Source organism: Dipodomys spectabilis, unplaced genomic scaffold (assembly GCF_019054845.1).
Source record: "Dipodomys spectabilis isolate Male_0828 unplaced genomic scaffold, ASM1905484v1 ptg000457l, whole genome shotgun sequence".
Lineage (NCBI taxonomy): Eukaryota > Metazoa > Chordata > Mammalia > Rodentia > Heteromyidae > Dipodomys > Dipodomys spectabilis.
The window spans coordinates 1,385,842-1,403,943 of NW_024871134.1; the positions used below are offsets into that span (position 1 = coordinate 1,385,842).

General features: G+C 43.9%; 1 protein-coding gene and 1 long non-coding RNA gene across 2 annotated transcripts in view; one reads left to right on the plus strand and one right to left on the minus strand.

Moving 5' to 3' along the window:
* Window positions 1–5,465: 5,465 nt before the first annotated feature.
* LOC122098078 lies at window positions 5,466–7,145 on the minus strand. The gene is made up of 2 exons (XR_006145658.1): window positions 7,002–7,145; window positions 5,466–6,385 (listed from the first exon to the last, which is right to left on the minus strand). It is a non-coding gene; the product is annotated as an uncharacterized LOC122098078 (long non-coding RNA).
* A 174-nt stretch (window positions 7,146–7,319) lies between these two features.
* Lmbrd1 (LMBR1 domain containing 1) overlaps window positions 7,320–18,102 on the plus strand; it is a 52,834-nt gene continuing 42,051 nt past the window's right edge. Inside the window, exons 1-2 of the mRNA XM_042668570.1 lie at window positions 7,320–7,504; window positions 14,226–14,402. Coding sequence (XP_042524504.1) covers window positions 7,427–7,504; window positions 14,226–14,402 — 255 coding nt within the window. The 5' untranslated portion in view covers window positions 7,320–7,426. The remainder of the gene's footprint in view (window positions 7,505–14,225; window positions 14,403–18,102) is intronic.

Below are 18,102 nucleotides of genomic sequence, written 5' to 3' on the forward strand. Positions count from 1 at the left end.
GCCTTTCCCTTCTGGGCTGGCTTTGAATCATGATCTTCCTATCTCATCCTTCTGAGTAGCTAGGATTATAGGTATGAGCCACTCTGTAATAATTGTTTTGCAAAACAAAACATTTAATAATTGAGTCCTCTAAATAAATAATTTTGTGTAATTAATTTATGTAAGTTAATTTTATATAAGCATAGGTTGAATCACTGGAATCATTTAAAATACCATCTGAGCACTCTTTTGCAGTTGACAGTTCATTTACACTAAGGTCAGATGACAAGCTGACTGTATTTTTAAAAAAATGAAGTGGGAGTTGGGCATTGGTGGCTTATGTCCATAATCCTAGCTGCTTAGGCAGTTTTGGAGTTCAAAGCCAGTCAAAGCAAAGTTCAAAGCAGGTGGCTCCAAGACACTCTTATATCCAATTAACCACCAAAAAGCTAGAAGTGGGGATGGGAATGTGGCTTAGTGGTAGAGTGCTTAGAGTCTAGTCTGCATGAAACACAAAAAGCTGGAAGTGGTACTGTGGCTCAAGTGGTAGAGTGCTATCCTTGAGCAAAAGAAGCCCAGGGACAGTGCCTAGGCCCTGAGTTCAAACCCCAGGACTGGCAAAAAAAAAAAAAAGCCAGAAGTAGAGCTGTGTGTCAAGTTACAGAGCCCCAGCCTTGAACAAGAAAGCTAAAAGATAGTGCCCAGACCCTGAATCCAAGCTCTAGTACTGTCATATTCACACACAAAATCTACGAAACTTCCTAGAACCATGTGAATACATCAAGGTGTATGTGGGTCATTAAACCTGAGGTTTTAGCATTAAGCCTGCCCTTGCAGTGAGGCAGACAAGTGAGAATGAGAGAAAGGTCTAAAAGGGACTTTGAAACAGCTTTATTACTCAAATCACTCTGAAGTAATTTCTCAACAGACTGAACACAGATTTCACTTGCTCCTAATGATGTTTCTTTCATTAAATCTAAGACTGGGTTCTGAGGAACCCCAGAATCCTACAGCAAAGGTAGTCTTAAAAACTTGAATTTTTATATGATTATCAGATGATTCCAGGACGAGAAAAAGTGAGCAATACTCATCAGAAGTGGAAGAGTTCCCTATTTTGTATACAGCACTATAATTCAATACCAAATACATTTTAGCATTATAAAGATTGGCCAGATATGTCTTAGCAAAGAAAAAGTAAGTTTATTATTTTGGTTCTTATCATGAGATGCAGAGGAGATTTCTAAAAGGTTCTTATCAACTCTAACACCAAAACTCATCTCACAAACAGGGTATGATGGTTCAGACCTGTAATCTTAGCGCTGGCAGGCTGAGGAAGCAGGAGTCTGAGTTCCAGGCCAACTTGAGATATATAGACAGATGGTATCCAACTCCCCACCCCCCAAATAAGAAGTGGTCAGGGGGATACATGCTTCACGTGCTTATTTATGTATTGGTAAAAAATAACTTTAAAAACCAAAGTTTGGCGTACTGTTGGTTATGTCTTCTCTTCCCTAAGGTCTTGTTTGTAGCTACACTGGCTTTTGATTTGGCATAGTTCCTAATGTCTACTCCCTAAATATTATTGTAACAGTTTTTAAAATGCACTAGATATGGAATCAGTCTTACTGAGGTCATTTGGATTATCAAGCCTTGATTAATTACACCAGAGAGTAATATTCTAAAATTAAAATGAATATTTCCTGTATTTCTAGCTACTGTAATTCTAGCTACTCAGCAGGCTGAGATCTGAAGATTGTGGTTCATATCCAACCCAAAGAAGTCTGCAAGACTCTTATCTCCAATTAACCAGCAAAAAGCCAGAGTGAAGGTGTGCTCAAGTGGTACAGCATCAGTCTTGAACAAAAAAGCTAGGAGCATGAGGTCTTGAATTCAAGCCCTAATACAGGGGCTTTAAACAAATCAGTTTACATTATAACACAGAGGTGGATTTCATTGTTACATTTCCACATTTAAGATATATCCAATCAATCTCATTACTTTATTGCCCTCTTCTTCTCCTACTCAAAGCAATTTCAAGTTTCCATCCGTTTTCATAGCTGCAATCTTCTTCAACGATATTCATCCTCTTCCAAAATATGTTTCAGAATTCACTATTTTTTATGTTTTCTTCCCCATCTTCTCTGAACTAGTCCTTTACATTCTTGTTCTATTTGTCCATGTAGAGTTATGCATATGTATATATGTGGCTATGTCTATGTCCATAACTGTCTTTTAGCTTCCACATATGCAATATACCATATTTTGATTTTTGAACTTGGCCTGTCTCCCTCAGTATGATTTAATATTTTTATATTTTTTAGGGCTAAATCTAATGCTCAAATTTTTTGTTTCTGTGTCAGTCTTGGGCTTGAACTCGGCTTGGCAACCGTCCCTGAGCTTTTTTTGCTCAAGACTAGTGCTTGATCACATGAGCCACAGCCAGGCTTGGACCACCAGCAAGCAACCTCTCCAATGCTAAATATATTTTTAAAATATTAACTTATTCATAGTTTTGAAATGAGAAGTGTCTTTCAAATAGGAAAGTTGTATTTTACTATAAAATTGAAACACTGAAGTAATTATTCTGCAGAGAATGAGAATCATTACTAAATCAGAGATACTGTTAGTTGCTGTTATAAACAATGCAAAATGAACAATGGATTTTAATTAAAACAATGCTAATAGGCCTTTTCTTATTTAGAAATATCAGTTTCTCATTAACTATGGCAAAAGTTACAGTAGCGTTTTTTCCCTCTACTGCTAGAAAGTATATTGAATCTGGGGAATTGCTTGCGTTATCAGGAGCTTGTGGACTGGGACTTCTGGCCTGAGAATTGGTCCTTCCCTTTTTTTTTTGGGCCAGTTCTGGGGCTTGAACCCAGGGCCTGGGCACTGACTCTGAGCTTCTTTTGCTCAAGGCTAGCACTCTCCCACTTGAGCCACAGTGCCACTTCCGGCCTTTTCCGTATATGTGGTACTGAGGAATCAAACCCAGGGCTTTATGCATACTAGGCAAGCACTCTACCATGAAGCTACATTCCCAGCCCAAGGTCCTTCCTCTTTTGTACAGTGTCTCCCATGCTTCCATTCCCTTTTGTGAGGTTTTATTACCTCCAGACGGGAGTGTGTGTGTGTGTGTGTATGTGTGTGTACCAGTATTAGGGCTTGACCTCAGGGCCTCATTATGCTCTGACTTGCTTATCTTGAGCAAAAGAAACAAATAAGAGTACAAGGACCTGAGTTCAAACCCCAGTACTAGTCAAAGAAAAAAAGGGAAGAAAAAGGAACAAAAGAAATGAGCCTGGAACTTGTTAATAAGGATTATCTAGGAACAGAATGAATTAAAAATAAATTCATAGTGGGACACCGGTGGCTCATGCCTTAATCCTAGCTACTCAGAAGGCTGAGATCTGAGGATCACGGTTCAAAGCCAGCTGAGCACAAAAGTCCATGAAACTCTTATCTGTAATAAACTACTCAGAAAACCTGAAGTGGTGCTGTGGCTCAAGTGGTAGAGCACTAGCCTTGAGCTGAAGCCCTGAGGGACAGCACCCAGGCCAAGTTCAAGCCTCAGGACCAAATAAATAAATAAGTAAATAACTAAATAAATAATTCAGAAGCTAAGTGTCTGATTTGGACTTATACAGTCCAATGTTTTCAGCAACAAAAGATAAACATAATATCCAGTGGTGCAATGCACGTAGTTTAGAAGTATATTAAACTTCTGTGCTGCAAACATAATTTCACAGAAGCAACCGCAATTGATGCTACATTTCCTGTCATGGAGTTAGCCTGGACCTGTATGAGGGGCTGGGATCCGTCACCCTCTGGGATGTTTCAGATTTCAACCCCTCCCTCCAGCCGGCCAGAGTCATGGACTTTCTAGCTTCAACTCCACTCCAGTTAAGCCTCTGTGCCCACTGTGTAATTCTATAGGGGTTTTTTCTCCCCACATGACTCTACCAGTTAAGCCATACTTCCATGTCTAGCTTTTTGGTAGTTAATTGGAGATGAGTCTCATGGACTTTTCTGCCTGGACTGGCTTCAAACCATGATCCTCAAATCTTAGCCTCTTGAGTAGCTATGATTACAGGGACCAGTGCCTGACTTGTGGCTTTTGACAAGAGAATAATTTCTTCTTTGATCTCATAAATTACTGTGGACTTAAAATTTCCATCCCACCTGTTCTTTCTTCTAATTTCTATGGTAGATTAGTTTTATCAATTTTATCTTCTAGTTTATATTTTATATTATTATAATCCTGCTTTTCATTTTCCCAAAGTATCCCATAAAGGGAATGAGGAAATACTCTCAAACCTCTAGTCCTCCAGCCTCCTCTGAGTCATCCAATCAAGACAAAGGGCCTCCACTGCCCAGGGAATAGGGTGGGGTGGTCATCCTTCCTTCATGAGCACTTCTGAGGACTTGGGCATTTTCATTTGTAATTCTTTGTTGTTTCAGGTCTGTCTCTGGTCTTGATATCAAAATGATCTTCTGTAAGCCATCACTGCCTATTTCGGTTTTCAAGTTGGACTGCTCTGCAAATTTCTACCATTCACAGGAACCACAACATTCTCTGGAATGTCGTCTCAAATGGGATAAGCACAAAGATGGAGGAGTCTCAAGCTCCATGAACCAGTGTCACCATGAGCTAGGGGTGATGGCCTAACAAGTGCTATGCTGACCCACATTCTTTCAGCACTTAGATTCACCTAAGTGCAGTTCTATGTTAGCTGCTCTCAGCCACTGTAACAAGATGCAGCACTTCCCCTAACTCAGGAAATCTGAGATTCAACCTTATGGGTGAGTCATCTTCTTTCCTCCCACATCTGGCTTTAGGATGAGGACTTACCTAGTAAGCTGAAAGAGCAATGAGGGGAGGAATCAGAACTCTTTCACAAACTTTCCCTTTTGCCAAATATTTCCAGCATTCCTTTAATTTGGTCTATAATCAAATTCTTTAAAAAAAAAAACACAAACCAGCACCAATGTAGATGCCATGATTTTGTAGATTACATAGCCAAACATAATAGAGCAGCAGAACTTCTAAGACTTGCTATGAGAACACACAAAACCTGGAAGTTCTGTAGATCATCAGTAGGTTTTCTTTCAGTGAATAGCCTTCTGTGGATCTGTGACCTTTCCTTCCTGTAGACAGATACAACACTAATGAACTGCCTGTGTGTGACTGAAAACTGAGGTAATCTTGTAGCATCCTGGACATTTTGCAGAATTTTAACTTTTCAGTAGCGGCTTCCTCTTACACTTTTCCTCTTTCCAAGGACAGATGCAGTACATATCTAGCCAAAGGCATGGTGATCCTTTCCCAAGCCCAACCAATCTGGATCGCTCTGCTCAAACAACAGAACTTCTGCTGCTTCTGGCTAGGTTGTGACAGGTCTTCTGGAATGTCTCCTCTTTCATTTGTTGGGACTGAATGTTTTCATGGTCATTAAGTTGAACATAAAATGGACAGTCTATAGAAATCAAACTACCATTTCATGAGTTGTAAATGCAAACTACAGCAATTCCAGGGGAGCAATGTTTTCTGTCTTCAGCAAACACATTAGAATGTACACTCAACACCTCCCCACACTCAACGCACACAATATTTCCTAAAAGGTTTTTCTTCAAGTAGTTTTAAAAAGGGGGTTCAAGTCAAGGCAGACTATGAGTGCAATGTGTCTTGATCAGTATCACCCCTTTTGTTCTCATTTTTCCCAATCAATCAATTCTTAAAGGAAAGCATCTTAGGTCATGCAAGAATGTATGGACTTGAAGCAGTTCTTTTTTTGGGGGAAGAGTACTAGTACTTGTTAGGGCACTGAGTCATGATTGTTGGAAATACCAAGCAGAGAAAAGCAGGTAAAGGCAGAAACCTCAGCAGACCAGAGAAAGCTGTAATCACTGCTGCAGAGGAACTCCATGGAATACAGAGCAGGGTGGCTGAAAAAAAGCTAGGGGTGGAGTGGGTGGGTTTGGTTTTTATACATTTGAAGATGAAACTCTTTGGAATTTCTTTGTCCTTTCCTGTTGGGAATTTATTGTCAGAACTGTCCCGTTTGGGATTTATGGTGCTAACAGTTCTTGTCTGGGGTTTCACATAGGGGTCACCTCTTGATGCCCCTGGCAGTCCTACTATTTCAGGTAAGGCTAGGGGTGGAATTTTCCTGAGAGCCAGAAGGGAGAGGGTGGTCAGTGGTCCATGGGAGCAACATGGAGTTCTGAGAACAAAGCAGATTCCCATCACTACTGGGGTGTGAATTTCACACAGTAGCAAAGGTGAAATTTTAACCACAGCTTGGGCCTGTGGCTTCTTGTCACTGTCACATTCTTTGCTCTGCTGCTTTTGTGCATCTCCATCCAATCTTTGCAGGAGACTCCAAGAATCTGAGATCTTCAACACCTGTAACACGGACGATAGCAGAATTCTGAGTGACTACCTAGAGCAGAAGTTTCACCTCGCTTTAGGAAAGCTGTAAGGAGGAGGTCTCCAGGTGGCCGGATGTATATAGGAGAGCCAAACAGAGATGTGCTCCAATCATCCTAAAGCCAGTGTATGGGGGTGCTGCTTCAGGTGAAAATGGCATCGTTCCCCTCAGTTCCTTATCGTGTTCCAGCAAGCATGTCAACTAGCCTTCAACCAACACGCTTGCTTCTCACTACAAACTTGTCCTAGGTAAGGAGAGCCCATTAGCACATGGAATATGGCTTAGAGAAGGTGGTGTTCGGTCCATCCTTTCAAGCTTTGAATACTCCACATGGCTGTGGGGTTCCTTCCGGTGGTCAGCAGTCCTAGGCCTAGGTGAACTGTTGTTGGCTGGTGAATATTCTAGAGGCTGCAACCTCACTGTGAGCAAGTCCTCAGTGGGTCAGGCCACCGTGGGAGACTCACCAGTACGCACAGGTCTAGACAGCGGGGCCTGGACGACACGGCCAGAGCAGGCCTGGCCCAGGCGGCACCAGGCTCGGAGCAGGCCACTCTAGAGCAGTCTGCATCAGGCTCGGAACAGGGCACTCACCTGGCCGCACTAGGCTGCAGCGGGCCCCAGGCCCCTCCGCGGCCGGTGGACCGGCTCTAGTCCTATGCACCATGCGGAGCCGGGCCTCCATCAGTCCCACCAGGAAGGCTCACTTCCGGGAGAAGGCGCCTGCCCGGGGCGGCCCGCGGCCTCCACAGCAGTGGTACGGCGGGGGCGGAGCTCCTCAGCCCGGGCCGGACACCGCCCGTGGAGTCGCCGCGTGGTGACGTCACGACGCCCGCCCCGCCCCAGTGCGCGCCCCGCCCCGCCGCCGATCGCCAGTGGGCGCTGGCGAACAGCGTCTCCTCGGCAACCAGGCCCCGCCCCGCCGCCCCTTTAACCTTTAGGGCGCGCGGCTCGGCTCCGCGCTCGCCCCTTCCCCGCCCCTTCCCTCTGCGCGGTGGCCCGCCCGCCCGGAAGCGAAGATGGCGGCGACGGCGGCGGCCGGGGCGGCCTCGGCCGAACTGGTGACCGGCTGGTGTATATTCGGCCTCTTGCTGCTGGTAGGGCGGGCGAGGGGCGGGCAGCGAGGGCCCGGGACCCCACGACCCGGGGACCCCACGACCCGGGGACCGCGGCCGCCCCGCCCTCAGCAGGCCCGGACGGCGGCTTCCCGGGCCGGGTGATGCGGGGACCCGCGGCTTCCTGCTCAGACCTGCGTGCCCGGGGCGGGGTCGGGGGCAGGGGCGGAGCCGAGGGAGGGAGGGGGTGGGGAACGGGAGAGCGGGGGGGGGGGGGTGTGAGGGGGGGGTGAGAGGACGGGAGGGCGGAGGTGGGAGCGGGGGGGGACGGGGGTGGGGGAGATGAGGGGACAGGGCCGGGGGTGAGGGTGGGGTGAGAGGCTGGGACCGGCTTTTGACCCCTCCCCCTTGCACTCCGCCCCCGGGGCTGCATCTAGCCTTGTTGACATATTATTGTCCGCCTGCCCTGTCCCACCCTCCCACCTCCCCTCTGCCACCCTCCCCTCCACATCCTGTCCTCCCCAGGCCCTGCCCTCCATCCCTCCCCTCTCTCCTCCCCTCCCCTGGCGTTGGAGTCAGTCTTCTGGGCACCTCCCACCATTCTATCCTGATGACTACTGTTTGGACTTCCAGGTTAAATTCCCTCCCTGCCTTTCCCTGCAAGGGTCACCTCCTTGTAGGCTTTGGATCAGGACCCTGTGGGTCACCTCCTTGTAGGCTTTGGGTCAGGACCCTGTGGGTCACCTCCGTGTAGGCCATGGGTCAGGACCCTGTGGGTCACCTCCGTGTAGGCCATGGGTCAGGACCCTGTGGGTCACCTCCGTGTAGGCCATGGATCAGGACCCTGTGGGTCACCTCCAGGTAGGCCGTGGGTCAGGACCCTGTGGGTCACCTCCACGTAGGCCGTGGGTCAGGACCCTGTGGGTCACCTCCGTGTAGGCCATGGATCAGGACCCTGTGGGTCACCTCCGTGTAGGCCATGGGTCAGGACCCTGTGGGTCACCTCCGTGTAGGCCATGGGTCAGGACCCTGTGGTTCGCCTCGGTGTTGACCACGTCCATGCGGCCACATTGGTGTAGGGCCAAGTCCATGTAGAGTGCTGCCCTTATTGGGCCAAGTGCAGTGTCAAGGTTTGCTACTGTCTGTGACCTCCGGTGTCTTTGTCCAGCCATCTTGTGTTTGGTGTTTATTGTTTTTTTTTTAAGTTTTTAAAATTATGCTTAAGTGGTTCATTAACATCTGACCATACTGGCCCAGAGTGGCCCAACCGTTATTGTCCTACCCAAAATTAAAACAATTCAACTTGTGAAACACTTTTTGTACCTCTGCCTGTCCTCGGGACTCATTTCCTCAGTGTCTTCATGCCATCCTACTAGTATCCAGTGTTTTCTTGTTTTACAAAGTGAATACAAATAGAACAAACAAAAGTCTTCTGTCTGAGCCTGGCACCAGTGGCTCACCCCTGTAATCTACATACTCAGAAGGCTGAGATCTAGAGTCATGGCTCAAACCCAGCCCAGAGAAGGAAAGTCTGGGAGACTCTTACCTCCAGTTAAACTGCACAAAGCTGAAAGTGGAACTGTGGCTCAAGTGGTAGGGTGCCATCCTTAAGGGAGGTGAAGAGACTTGAGGACACCTGGGTCCTGAGTTCAAGCCCTGGTACTGGTGCAAGAACAACCTTGTAGTTTATCAGATTCCCTACATATTTGTTTTTAGCATGTTTTGTTAGTAATTTTTTTTATAAAGCAGAGGATGTATAAAAAACAGTAAGAATTGAAAATTTAAGGAAGGGCTCCTCATGCTACTTTCTCCAGTTTCTCTACACTGCAAGTTGCTTTACTCATGTCTTGAGGAACTGGAAACCACAGAAGTTGATGGTGGGTTCCAGAGCTGTCCAGTTCTGTACTTGGATACTATGCTGCCTTTTCCAGTCCATCAGATTCAGTTTATTTAGGATAAAAAAGTAAGCGTGTAGCAGTAATAAGACTTAGTGGACCGTCTTGCCAGTGATTAATGAATATGATTGTATGATACAGAAGTTTTGCTGTAAGTTGTACCAGGATACGCATGAAACAACACAGGGTTTTTAAGAAGGCCAGAAGATAGATGGGAATACTAAAATTCTTGAAATATGTATTTTAGATATTGAAAGCCAAAATAGGGATTTTATAACTGGAATAGGACTTCTGAGAGTTGAGAAGAATGTTGAAAGAAAATGAGAGTTGAGGTTGGCTTTGAACAATTGAAAAAGGGGGAGTTTTGTTGGCAAAATTATACCAGAAATAGATGAAATGAGACAAAATTTAGGACTGAGAAATTTAGATGTGGGAATGGGAAGAATTAATAACAAAGTCATTGTTAAAATCTGTGCGAATCTTAATTCCTGGTCTACTGGAACAGAGCTGGATTCTCCTGTCTGGTTTTTCATTCAGTATTTTACTTTTATTTTAGTGTTTGTGTGTGTGCATGTGTGTGTGCACTTTGTGTCTGCACGGCTGCTGAGACTTGAGTCCAGGGTCTTGCATTGTCACTTAGCTTTTTTACTCTGTACTGGTGCTCCACCATTTGTCACAACCCCACTTCTGGCTTTTTGGTGGTGAATTGGAAATAAGAGTCTCTTGGACTTCTCTGCCTGCCTGGTTTTTAACTGTGATCCTCAACTCTCTCCAAAGTAGCTATGATTACAGGCTAGCCATCACTGCCCAGCTTTCAGTCAGCTTTTTGAGATAAGTTATTTTGGTTGAAATATCTGAAGAAAATCCAGTTTCCATGGTACATGGTTGGAGGTAGAAGAGTGTTGTGGATAGTGTTGGGTGTTCTTTGTTAATACACTAAAACCCAGAAGCTTTTTAAAGGTTGGCTGCAAAATGGAATAAAAAAACAAAACAAAAAAACAATCGGTAAGCCTTTCATTCTGCAACAGTAAGCTATTCTTCTGGGCACCAGTTGCTTTGGCTACTGTCACTACAGTTTTGGAAAACTTGTGAGCTTGACAACTTTTCAGTAGATTAGTTGAGTATGGTATTTTGCTAATATGTAATGAAAAGTATTAGAAGATGTATGTAGCTAACAGAACAAGTTCTTTCCACATGGCCGTCAGGATGTGTTTCAAAGAATCATTCATGGGCAAAAGAGCCACTCCAAAGAAAGCTGGACTAATAGCCGTGTGTGTGTGTGTGTGTGTGTGTGTGTGTGTGTGTGTGTGTGTGTGTCTGTGTCTGTGTCTGTGTGTGTCTGTGTGTGTCTGTGTATGTGTGTCTGTGTCTGTGTGTGTACACATGTGTGGTGTGTACTAGGGCTTGAACTCAGGGCCTATGTGCTGCTCCTTGGTGTTTTCGCTCCAAGTAATGAATGCTGTTAAGCTTGAAGCATTAGTTTTGTTTGTTTGATAAAAACCTTGTTAGTCTGAATAACTTCTTTCACATCAGAATCATGCTGCTTGTGAAGAAGGGATGCTTTGTTTTTGCACTGTGAGGATGAGGGCTGTCCGGTGGCTGCATTCAGCCGGTGGAAGGCAGCAGGACACTTTATATCGTCTCAGTGTTTTAAAAACATGGTTTGGGTCAGAGTTTAATAAAAAAAATTATTTTTTACTGTTTTCATCATGCCTAGACCAATTAAAGCTCAACTTTAAAAAAATTTTCCTGTCCTTTGAGATGTTACTTCATCAGACATTTAGTTACCATCATTGTAATTTGTTTGCAGTTACCCTGGCCACCGACCATACTAAGAACTCCATCTCTTATTTAATCCTTAGAACTTGTCATGAAAACTCCTATTCCCATCCATCTTACAGAGGGGGACAATGGGTTACTTTAGCGTATGATTTCTGTTGTTAGCTACAATATAACCACACAAAGAAAAAGGTCTTTGATATTCTTAAAACCAAAGGTCCACATCTCCGGCATAACTTCTGCCCTGTTGCTGACAGTAGCTCCCTTTCAACTCTGGAAAAGCGCAAATCTCTCATTCTCATAACCCAACAACAAAGTATGCTCCACACTTGGTGAAGTACTGCTAAGGCTTAGGTCCCAGTGAATTCAAAACATTTCAGAAATATTTAAAATGTTTCTGAATTCATTTTAAAGAAGACATATTAAGTGTTTATAAATAACCTTTTGTAGAAGAAAAAGACACTTTGCCAAAACAACAAAATCAGTAAACACTTGAGCCAGAATTTTAGCGTATCTTTTTATTTTTGTTTTGCTCCATCATCCAAATTCTAGAGTCTTAAATCTCTCTCCCTCCCTCCCTTCCTTCTCCCTCCTTTTCTTTCTCTCTCTTCCTCCCTCCTTCCCGTCCTCTTTCCCTCATCCTCCATCCCTCCATCCCTTCCTGTCTCCCTCTCTCGCTTTCTTTTCCTCCCTGTCTCCCTTTCTCTTTGGTGCTAGTATTATGGCTTGAATTTTACCTAGGTGCTGTCTTTTAGCTTTTTTATACTCAAGACTGGTGTTCTATTACTTGAGCCACACATTCACTTCTAGCTTTTTGGTGGTTAATTGGATATGAGTCTCCTGGACTTTTCTTTTATATTTGTATATCTATATGTATATTATTGTAATAATACTGTACAGAGGGGTTACAGTTACATGAGTAAGGTAATGAGTACATTTCCTATCCAGCATTGTTACCCCCTCCTTTGTTTTTCCCCTACCATCCCTTCCCTCCTCACTTCCCCAACTCCTCCCTCCCCCCTCCAAGTTGTGAAGTTCATTTTCAGCATAGTGTCTTGTACAACTCATTGTTAAATGGTTCAACCTGTATCCTTATTTCAGCATGTTGTTATTTCCCTTCCCCTCCCCAAATTAGGAAAATGGATATTCAAGATGCAGGACACTGGAATCAAATACAGTGAAAACAGAGTTATGCCATGGGGGAAGAACATACAAAAGAAAAAAAATCACGTTGTACATTATAAATACATTAAAAACAATAGCAAGAAAGATAAACCTCTTGTGTCCTTTTCTTGGGGTTCATTTCACTTAGCATCATCTTATATGGTCATATGTGCATAGTTTTTGACCTTTTCTGCTTGTCCGAGACATATACTGGTTATTGCAAATAAAGGGAAACCATGGGACCTATGTTTCTTTGGGCCTGGCTTACTTCACAATGTAATTTTTTCCAAGTCTTTGCATTTCCTAACAAATAGGTGGTACCATTTTTTTCTCCTGGACTTGTCTAACCAGGCTGGCTTTGAACTGTGATCAAATCTCAACCTCTAGAATAGCTAGGGTTATAGATGTGAGCCCCCACCATCTGGCTTATAAAGCTCTTCCCACTTCCTCTTTTCTGAAAAGACATCAGCATGAAGGGTGAAGGAATGACAGAAGTCTGCTTGGATGGATTTCAGATGACTTAGGCCAAGTGAAAGATGAAGCCAACTCAGTCAGGTTGATAGAAGTACAAATGGCACTGAGAAGGACCGACCTTCTAGGGCTGGTAACAGGCAGTGGTGTCCGGGGCTGGGGACAGAGGGCTTACCTACAAGGAGACAAAACGGAATTTTTCAGGGTGGTGAGACCTTTCTTACATCTTGATTGTGAGGCTTCTGTGTTTTACTTGTTCCATTCAGGCTTGTGACTGGACTCCCCAAATGGAGGGATGAGTCCTGAGCAGGGAAGCATAGGCCTCGGGTTGGATCAGCAGGCCTTGGGCTTGGCCCCTGTGGGCATCCTGAGCACTTGAAGACCAGGTGCCTGGAGGAGTGTGGCTGAGGGACTGATTTGATGGGCAACGGGGCTGGAAGAAAGTAGAAACAAAGGAGAGGCTGAGAACCACTGACTCAGTATCTGTCTGCAACACCTCACCCTGAGCACATCCCAGACCACAAGGGTGTGGGGCTCAGCAGCCTGTTTTAACAACCCTTTAGGAGGTGCTGATGGTCCCTTCAGTTAGAGGTTCATCAACATACTGTGCTCTGCTTAGGAGAGGCCTTGTGGCTGACTGCCTGGATGATTGGAGATGTCAGATTCATCACTTGTGGGTAGACTTTTTTTTAAAAAAAACTGGAAAGCTTGTTACACAGATGGATATATTTTCACTCTTGTGTCCTTTAAAGTTTGAATTATGGTAATTGTACAGCAGTTCATCTGTAGATAGATGGTATTAAATTGTCCTAGCAGGACAGAGTTAATTTCCAAGTTCCATTTGGTGATGCTTCACTAATGAGCTTAGGATAGAATAACTACTAGATAAATTCCTTTAGGTTGGAGAGAAGAGTGGGGGCTGGATTCAAAGCTTCTTCCCATTATAGTCCTGCATTATGATCCATGTGTGACTGTGTATGATTATACTGAGTTTGCAGAGGGTCTGTGTAACTGAGTACTGCTACAACAGTGAGTGCACAGGTGCACCTGCCTGGATGGTATTCAATTCATGGCAGAGGTTTGAAAATCTAGAATCTTAGCCATGGTTGTAATGGCTTCCAGTGATCCTCACATGTGGAGGAGACCTTTTTCCCATGGGAGGCCAGGTACCAGTGGCTCATGCCTATAATCCTAGCTACTTAAGAGGCTGAGATTTGAGGATTGAGGTTCAAAACCAGTCTGGGCAGAAAAACTCATGAGGTTGTTTTCTCCAGTTAACCAGCAAAAAGCTAGAAGTGGAGGTATGGCTGAAGTGGTAGAGCCTGGACCCTGAGTACAAGCCCTGGTATTGATGCACACACACAAAATGTCCCATTGGAAACTTGCAAACATAGTGAAGTCAGTGTTGAGAGTACATAAAACAGTAACAGTCATTTCCTTTTGTTCTGTTTCAGGCTATTTTGGCATTTTGCTGGACTTATGTGCGTAAATACCAAAGTCAACGGGAAAGCGAAGTTGTTTCCACCATAACAGCAATTTTTTCCCTTGCAATTGCGCTGATCACATCGGCCCTTCTGCCCGTGGACATATTTTTGGTTTCTTACATGAAAAATCAAAATGGCACATTTAAGGTGAGTGTTACCATGCAGTTGGCCCTTTGTTTTTCCTTTCAAACTCTTAGCAATTATTTGATTTTAGTAGTTCAGTATATTTTATCCTTTTTTTCCTGTCTTGGGATCATTGAGCATCAAAATGTAAGCATAGAGAGTGGGAATGCAATGTGGGAGACCAGAAGCAGACTTAGCTGTTGCAAGAATTACCAATTCAACACCTCTGCAAGTTGTTAATCTGAGAGTGTGTGTGTGTATATGTGTGTGCTGTATGTGTGCCCATGTCCACACAGTGCTACCATAGTATTGCCTCATTATAATCAAATGCCTTCCAGAGCTCTCTTTTATCCCAAACCTCCTGTCCCTTGTTATCCAGCGGCTTCCAGTGAGTGTCCTTGTGCTGTCTTCAGACATAGACACCATGTGTTTCGGTATTATTTATTCACCCTCCACAATTCTCATCCTCATCTCTTATCCTTCCTCCATTCACCAAGCCATCCCACAAGTTAGTAATGTGTACACATACAAATACATAAGTATATAGCTAAACTTTGAGCTTGGATTACCTCTCAAAATGGTGGTCTTCAGTTCCATCCATTTTCGTGCAGAAGACTTAATTCATTTTCTTTATGGATGCGTAATACTCCTGTGTCTCTCTGTGTGTGTACTTGCTGTTCAATAAGGGAGAATGATCATGGGAATTTGATGAGGATACATACTATTTTTTTTTTACCCATTCATTGAAGGTTGGGCACTCTGGCTAATTCCACAGTTTGACTACTGTACACAGAACTATAATAGACATGGCATGCAAGTATTTCTCTTGCATATCGATTTACATTACTTTGGATAATGCCTAGAAGTGATATGGCAAGGTCCTAGGGGAGGCCTACTTTTAGCTTTTTGAGGACTCCCAGGACTGATTTCCATAGTGGGTTCGCTAGTTTACATCCCCATCAACAGTGTACAAGGGTTCCTTTTCTTTTCACATGTTCACAAAATTTGATATTTGTTTTCTTTTTTTTTTCTTTTTTTTTTTTTTTTGTCAGTCGTGGGGCTTGAACTCTGGGCCTGGGCACTGTTCCTGGGCTCTTCAGCTCAAGGCAAACTCTCTACCTCTTGAGCCACAGTGCCACTTCCGTATTTTGGGGGTTTATTGGAGATCAGAGTCTCACAGACTTTTCTGTCTGGAATGGCTTTCAACCGTGATCCTCAGATCTCAGCCTTCTGAGTAGCTAGGATTACAGGTGTGAGCCACCTGCGCCCGGCCTGTTTGTTTTCTTAATGATAGCCATTCTGACTAGGTTGAGATGGAATTTAGTATCGATGTGCATTTCCTTTATGTTGAATATACCTTCATATATTTCTTAACTGCTTGAACTTCTTCTAACTGTCCTGTTGGGCATTTATTATTTGGATTATTTGTTCTCTTGCTGTTTAACTTTTTGAGCTCTGTATGTTCTGGATGTTATTGTGTTATCCATTGACTAGCTGGTGATTTAATCTCATTCTGTGGGCTGTCTCTTGGCTCTGGTAATTGTTTCATTTATTATGCAGAGACTTTGATGCCATCCCATTTCCCAATATTTGCTCTCATTTCTGGGCAGTTGGAATTCTATGTAGAAAACAATTTACTTGTACCTATATCTTTAAGAGTTTGTCCTGTGTTTTTTTCTTATAAAAGTTTCAAGGTTTAGACCTTGCATTAAGATCTTTGATTGGCACAAAAAACAAATTTTGTTTTTTAGAAAAGTGGGAGTGTTTCTATTTGTATTTCTATGTTTTTATTTCTACATTTATCTCCTTGTGTTTAATGGAAATTACTAACATTTAGTATACAACTTCAAGAACTTTGATCTTCTAAAGAACTGGGAATGGGGCCTAGGGAATGTGTTTCTTTTGTTGTTGTTGTTTGTGTTCATTTTTTGTGCCAGTCCTGGCACTCAAGGTCACTTCTTTGCTTCAAGCTTCATTGCTCAAGGTTGGTGTTCTACCACTTGAGTTATGCATAGCTTTCACTTCTGGCTTTTGGGTTGCTAATTGGAGATCAGAGGGACTTTCCTGCCTGTGCTGGCTTCAAACTTTAATCCTCAGATATTAGCTTCTTGAGCAATTAGGATTATAGGCATTAGCATTTATCGCCTTGTGTTTAATAGGAATTGCTAAAGTTCGCCTACTTTACGAATGAGTAAAGAAAGAGATTTTTTTTTTTTTTTTTTCTGTTGGTTGTGGGGCTTGAACTCTGGGCTTGGGCGCTATCCCTCAGTTCTTCAGCTCAAGGCGAGTGCTCTACCACTTGAGCTACAGTGCCACTTCCAGTTTTCTAGTGGTTTATTGGAGATAAGAGTCTCACAGACTTTTCTGCCCGGGCTGGCCTTGAACCTTGATCCTTAGATCTCAGCCTCCTGAGTAGCTAGGATTATAGGCGTGAGCCACTGGCACCCAGCTAAGAGATGTTTTTGAGAGATTAGTGTCCTTGAAAATGCAACGTCCTTTACTGGCAAAGGGTTTAGGCTTACCAAATGAATATAGATGACCATAAATAGGACTTTGGGCACTTTGAAAGAGGGAAGGTTCCTCGCATTTGGAAGGTCTACTAATAGAAGTGGGTTTTAGATTTGGTAATAAGTTGAAAGAGCTCTGTGTTTTGGATCCAGATTCCTAGAGACACTAAGTGAGTGTTTCTCCACCAGTAACATTTGTGCTGGAGAATTCTTTGTTGTGGAGAGTCTCTTGTGCATTGCAGATGGCTTGGTAGTGCCTTGACCTCTGTTGACTAGACGTCTAGAGCTGTGGCGGCCTCCACTCTGGTTTGCAGACATGGCCAAATGCTCATGGGACAGAACAGAGGGCCTCTTGAAGGGGGCACTGGTGGTGAGGGTGTGGTGAGGAGCAGCGTCAGTTGGAGGGAGAGGACTTTGAAAAGCCAGCCTGAAGGACAGAGTTAGGTATACAGTAGTTAGATATTCCTTTCCTCTGAAACACTCTAAATTTATTCATTCCTATTTTTATTGTTTTTTGATTGTCTCACATTCCTTTGTTTTTTAAATAATTGAAGTCTCTTGAGCCATACTTCCTCGTCTGGGTTTTTGCTGGTTAATTGGAAGTAAGAATCTTACAGACTTTCCTGCCCGAGCTGGCTTCGAACCACAATACAGTTCACAGATCTCAGCCACTTGAGTCAATAGGATTCCTGGCTTGAGCCCCCAGCAGACTATGTGGTATTCTGTAAGTGCACAATAATATGTGTTAGCCTCTTTCCCTAGGACAATTAGATTGTCTCCAGCTTTTTAGAACAAAGTAGGCTAAACAACTGAATACTGTTGGATAAAGAGCTGTTAAGCAAAAGTCTAGGTGAAGATTGGAATTTACTGGGTAAGGCTCAGCAAGCACTCAGGTTCATGTACACCTTATCATATATGAAGTTGGTTCTCCCAAAGTACAGGAAACTCGAACTCCCTCCCCTCTCCCCCTCCCTCCCTCCCTCTTTCCCTTCCTTTTTGTGTGAGTACTAGGGTTTGAACTCAGGGCCTGAGTGCTGTCCCTGAGCTTTTCCACTCAAGGCTTTTGCTCTACCACTTGAGAGACAGCTCCCCTTCGGGTGTTTTGGTGGTTAATTGGAGATAAAAGTCTCATAGACTTTCCTACCCTGTCTTCCAACCTCCATGCTCAAATCTCAGCCTCCTGAACAGCTAGGATTACAGAGATGGGCCACAGCCAC